This window comes from Aptenodytes forsteri, unplaced genomic scaffold (assembly GCF_000699145.1).
Source record: "Aptenodytes forsteri isolate BGI_AS27 unplaced genomic scaffold, ASM69914v1 Scaffold201, whole genome shotgun sequence".
NCBI classification, from domain to species: domain Eukaryota; kingdom Metazoa; phylum Chordata; class Aves; order Sphenisciformes; family Spheniscidae; genus Aptenodytes; species Aptenodytes forsteri.
In genome coordinates this window covers 669,982-675,517 of record NW_008796209.1, presented here as the reverse complement: position 1 = coordinate 675,517, position 5,536 = coordinate 669,982, and the positions used below count along the sequence as shown (strand labels likewise).

The 5,536-nt window shown below is 60.2% G+C and overlaps 1 protein-coding gene across 7 annotated transcripts in view; it reads left to right on the top strand.

Annotated features, from left to right (window-relative positions):
• The window catches only part of DNAJB5 (DnaJ heat shock protein family (Hsp40) member B5), an 8,023-nt gene that overhangs the window by 1,372 nt on the left and 1,115 nt on the right, over positions 1-5,536 (top strand). For 3 of the 7 annotated variants that reach the window (XM_009288223.2, XM_009288222.2, XM_009288221.2), the window contains exon 3: positions 1,317-1,915. In XM_009288223.2, the coding sequence (XP_009286498.1) occupies positions 1,317-1,915 (599 nt within the window). Of the gene's footprint in view, positions 1-1,316; positions 1,916-2,210; positions 2,302-2,469; positions 2,735-5,536 lie in introns of those variants that run through there. The other 4 variants (XM_009288224.2, XM_009288225.2, XM_009288226.2 and 1 more) reach the window with 4 other exon arrangements.

Sequence of the window (5,536 nt, the reverse complement as noted above, 5' to 3'; positions counted from 1 at the left end):
CACACCGAGGCAGGGTGATTTGCTGTGGCGTAAAAGGAGAAGAGGCTGTCTCGAGTGGGAAAGCAGCCTTTCCCCAGAGGCGCCCGAAATCGGACCCCGCTCAGGCTGGCGTCACGGGATTAAAGGTGAAACCTCCTGGCCGTACAGTCTGTTAGCGATGGGGGCTCGCCGGGGATTTGACGAAATCGCCCCCTCGTCGCAGCGGGACGGGGAGTCCTGGCAAAGCCAAACTCCGTCGGACCAGTCGCGGTCCGTGGTCCCCTGCACCTTTCGTTTCCCATCAGATGCCTTGTTTTTGGAGCAACGTGTCTTGGGGATCGGCATTTCAAGGGGCTCCTGGGTCCCACACGCTGGGGTGAGCGAGGCGAAGCAAAAGCCCCTCCACCCACACAGAGCATTAACTCCATCGGTCAGAAAAGACCCCCAGGCGTGCCCGCTCTGTGCCTGTCCCCCTCCTGTCTCTTGCTGCGGGGGGCTGGCACGTGTCAGAAATAGCCCTTCACTGTCACTGGCGTGCCCTGAAAATAGTCCTTGAGCTAGGCTTGGCTTAACCCTCCCCAGCCCCTCCTGGTCAAAATTAGCCTTGCAGAGTGTGTGTGACCTCTTTGGGGGCCCGCTTGCCATGTGCCTTGGCTGCTTGGGACTTGGGGGGGGGGGGAGGGGGGGGTGTTGCAGTGACGTCAGGCTCAGCCTGGGACCTGGCAGGGGAGTCTCCCATGGGAATGGTTGCCAAAAGATCCAGATCTTGAGCTTACCTGGCATTTTGTACAGTGTGTGTGCGGGGAGCTGTGTGCCGACCTGGAGGTCTGCTGACCCCCCACCTGCTCTGCCACCCAGAGTCACGGTCGCTCGCTGAGCTCAAAGCCTGTTCTCACCCGCTGGGCGTGATGCTCCTGGACCATGGCCGTCGGTGCAGCCCGAGAGACGGGGGCTGTTGGGGCAGAAGGGAGCCTGCCCGTGGGGAAACGTGGAGATGGGCTGGTCGGGAAATGATTTAAATGGACAGGCCGTGAGCTGGGTGGAGAGAACCAAAGCAGCACTTCAGTAGGGGTAGCGGGGACAAAACCTGAAGAGCTTTTGAGATGGAGCTTGCTGGGTGTATGGGCAGGACTGTGTGTCATGGGTTGAGGTGGTGCCTTCCTGGTCCATGCTCTCTGCAGGTGGCTGGGCTGGTGGGGGTGACCTGCGCCCCCGGGAGATGCTGGGGGGGCTGCCTGGAGCCAGCAGAGACCACGCTCCCGCCTGGAAGGTGCGGTCCCAGCACAGCGTCCACCGGCGGGCAGTGTTCATGTCTCGTCTTCCCCCTTCTCTTCCAGGTCTCAAAACTGGAGGTGGCTCTTCAGGTGGCTCAGGGAACACTTTCCACTACACCTTCCACGGAGACCCCCATGCCACCTTCGCGTCCTTCTTCGGAGGCTCCAACCCTTTCGACATCTTCTTCGCTAGCAGCCGCTCCCGGGTGTTCAATGGCTTTGACCAGGAAGACATGGATATCGATGACGATGATGACCCTTTCAGTGCCTTTGGCCGGTTTGGCTTCAACGGCATTAACGGGGTTCACCGGCGGCACCAAGAGTCCCTGCACACGCGGAGGAAGGTCCAAGACCCACCCGTCATCCATGAGCTCAAGGTGTCCCTGGAAGAGATCTACCACGGCTCCACCAAGAGGATGAAGATCACCCGCAGAAGGCTCAACGCTGATGGCCGGACCATGCGGACTGAGGACAAGATCCTAAACATCGTCATCAAACGGGGTTGGAAGGAGGGAACCAAAATCACATTCCCCAAAGAAGGGGATGCCACCCCGGACAACATCCCTGCTGACATCGTCTTCATCCTCAAGGACAAGCCTCACTCGCACTTCAAGAGGGACGGGACGAACGTGGTCTACACGGCAAACATCAGTCTTAAAGAGGTGGGTATGGGTGGGAAATCCCACGGGGTGGGAGGTGGCGCTGGGTCGTTGGCGGGTGGGGTCAAGACGGGAGTCAGTCCTTGTCCTGCGCCGATGGGGAAGGACCAGGTAGGTTACGAGAGACACTAGCAAAGACCTCTGCAGAGAGGAGCACAGAGGCCAAATCGTGCTTGGTTTTGGAGGTGCTCAACCTCCGTGCTGGGTGTAGGACACAGGTGCTGCGGTCCCTGCTGAACGCGCCTTGCTTCTTGATCCAATACAGGTGGTATTTACCCATTTTCTGCCTTCCCCATAGGTCTTGTCCTTCTGTTTTAGCGCAGGGTATTCACACATGGAAGAGAGCCCAGGTCCTCCATAGGAACAAGGGAAAACCCCAGTTTGCTGGCATGAGTCTGGTCCCTACTCATTCTCGTAGCCGAGCCTGCTGTGGCTTAGGCACCGCCCGGGGTAGCGCCGGGTGCCTCTCCCCACGGACGGAGAGCAGGGTCACGCGCTGGTACCTTGCCCTTGCTGAGCAAGGCTTTAGCTGTTTTCCTTGGTCCTGGCTTTCCTAGATAAAGAACCAAGCAGAGGAAATTCTCGGGCAGTGAGCAAAACCCAGCGCATCCAGGCTGCCAGTCCTGGAGGTCACGGCGGGGCTGGAAGCATCAGAGCCAGCAAGCTGCGCGAAGGTGGGAGAGGAAAGGGAGATTACCCCAGTACAAGATGTGCCGTTCGCCGCCGCTGCTGTATAACTACCTTTTAATAAATCCCAGCTGGCAGCTGCATTTAACATTGACGTTTTTGGCAGCTGCCATTTGATGTTCCTTTCAGACTGTAGACGCTGTCTGTCTTCTTAATGAGCTGATTTTTTTTTTTTTCCTAAGACAGATTTATGTTCTCAAATGCATTTAATAGAAATAAGCTCAACGGGCCAGACCTGAGGTAGGGAAACGTCAGCTCGTTAGTGTGCCAGCCGGTCGGGAGAGCTTTGCGATGGCTCTGCGTCCCAGCTGGGGCTGTGACCAGGTGTGCTGGGGGCAAGGAGCAGCCACGTGGGTCAGACGGAGCTCGGTGCTCCTGGAGCAAACTCAGCTCAAGTTAAGCTGCAGACTCAGGAGTTGAATTTCCTTCGCAGTGCAAAGTGAGGAGGTTTATTCCTGCGGTGGTTGGCTCCGCCAGCCGCTCCAGAAATACTCGGGGGGAGAGGCTGCCTTATTTATGGAGCCGTGCGTGCCATATCTCAGATGTTTCCTTCTGTGCATTCCCCTATCCGTAAAATTAACCCCCAGCTGGCTGTGCTGATGTCCAGCCCACGTTAGCCCAAGTTCATGCGCTGCTCAGGCTGGAGGGACCCTGGCCTGGAGTTGCCCGTTGAGCGGCAAGCGGAGAAACCTGCTCCGGCCCCACGTGCTGTTGCACCAGAAGTGCTGGTGCTGGGTGCCTGCGATCTCCATGAGCAAGGCGCGTGTGCTGGCGTTTGGTTTGCACAATGCGGTCGCAAAGTGGAAAATTGCTGGTTCGGGCAAATTCCTCGTCTCTTTGAGCTGGAATTTCTGGTCCCTGTCCTCCCCCACCGCAAACCCAGCGTGCTGGGCATCCTCGGGGAGCTGCCGGCCTGGCTGCCATCCCCAGCCTGCTGCTTGCCAGGGCAGGGTGATACTTTTATCTTCCGTGAGAAGAAGTACTTTAAGTGCTCTGGAGCACGAGCAGATGCCGGGAGCTCCCTGACTCCATGTGCCACCACCTCAGTATGTGACGGAGCGCAACCTCTTCGTCACCTGAGCATACAGTGGTAGCCTTGGGTGCTCTCCTTGCACCCTTCCTCCTTGCGAGGCTGCCTTTTTTAGCCTGAGCTTTAGTCTTTTCCGCTGCCACGAGAGCAGCACAGCACAGTGCCACAGCAGGCAGAGCTGGCAGGCGGCGGGTGCCCTGCCGGAGACCCCTCGCCAGCACCCTGCTGCCACGGGGAGCAAGGCACCCGCTGCTCGGGCTGGGGGCACTCGGAAGAGCATCCTCCTCCTCCTCCTCCATCCCACAGACCCCTCTGGAGAGCAACCCGGGGAGGCAATGCCCTCCCAGCCCTCGTGTCCCGGCCCTGCTGGGTGCGGCGTCCCCCCCCAGCTGGGGCGGTGCGCAGCGTTTGCCGCCCGGCTGCTGCGGAAGCCGGAGGTGTACGAGGGCTTCCCCAGGGACCCGTGGGCTGCGGGGAAGTGTCCCTTCCTAAAATTACAGGCGCGCATCGCAGTGGGAGGCCGAGGGAGGGAGGAGTGACAGCGTTCCGCCAGCAGCTGCCTCTCCTGGGAGGCAGACCTTCAGGCAGCGCTGCTGGCAGGGGCTCGCACCAACGCCTGTCCTCGGCAGCCGCCCGCTTCGCGCCCTTTACCTGGCGTCACCTTCCTCGAAGCACCCGCGTGTCAGCGCCCGGCCGAGACGCGAGCGGTGGCGACGTACCCCCCGGCGGCTTCGCTGCGAGCGGTGGAGGACCCAGCGCTGACCGAGATAGAGCTCTGCTCTCGCAGCACAGCGCTCGGCTGTCAAACCCGGGGTGATTTCATCCCTAGGGATAAACCAAGCCTCTTTCTAGGATGCGGGGCAGCTCCTGCCGTTACTGGTGTTACTTCAGCAACCGGTTTCCCAGATGCCAGTGAAGTTGAGCAAGAAGAATGAAAAACAGGGACATATGGCGGAGGAGCGATCGCCTCGGATTCTTGCATCTTGGCTCTAGGAAGGAAACATTAAGATCCCGTCTGCCTTCGCTGTTACCGCCTGCTCCTGCTGGCATCCCTCTGCTTACCCCGTCCACGTGCTCCTGTAGGGAGTTCCCATTCTCCTTCCCGTTTTGCGGCTGGAGATGTCCCTTCCCTGGCACACATGGACCTGGCGCATGGCAGTGGGCTCCAGCATCCTTGGGCGAGCGCAGGGCAGAAACGCACTGATGGGGGGAGATCGTCCTTTGGTTCCCCCCCAACCTGCTGGAGATCCAGCCAAGCACCCGCTGCTCGCACGGAGCTGGCGATGGATGTCCTCCTGCAGCCAGAAAAGCTCATCCCTGGAGGACACCCTTCCCAGGAGGAGACCCCGCACAGATGAGCTGTGCAAGGGGGTGGCCCCATCTCCTGCTCTCCGCTCACCGGAGCACCCCAGCCGGCTCCGGCACGGGTCCCTCCGCGATCGCCCTGGTGCAAAGCCCTGGCTCGGCCACTGAAGCCGCAGCCATCGGCCCCGAGCCAGTGGCCAGCACGAGAAGAAGAGATGTTTCTCCTGTTTGCCTGTTGCTGCTCTGCCACCGGAGGCTTTTCCTGGGTGTGCAGAAAATCCCCCCTTCTACCCCAGAAACAGCAACTGCATCCTCCTCCCCTCCCTTTGCAGGGTGTTTTGGGAGGGCTGGCACTCCCAGGCCCTGGCTCGGAGGGGCTAACCTGAGCCAGCCCCCTGCCTGGAAGCTCGAGGCTGTACCCCCAGCAACCCCCCCCCCCCTTCCAGAAGCATCGCTCCGCAGTCCTCTCCCTCAGCCCTTGCCGAAAGCCTGGAGACGATCCTGCCCACGTGTACGCCAGAGCTGTCTGAGTTATTTAAGGACAGAAGGATTTTCTTGCTGCATTCCCGCGTCACGTGGCTGGCTAATGCAGGCCGGCCTGC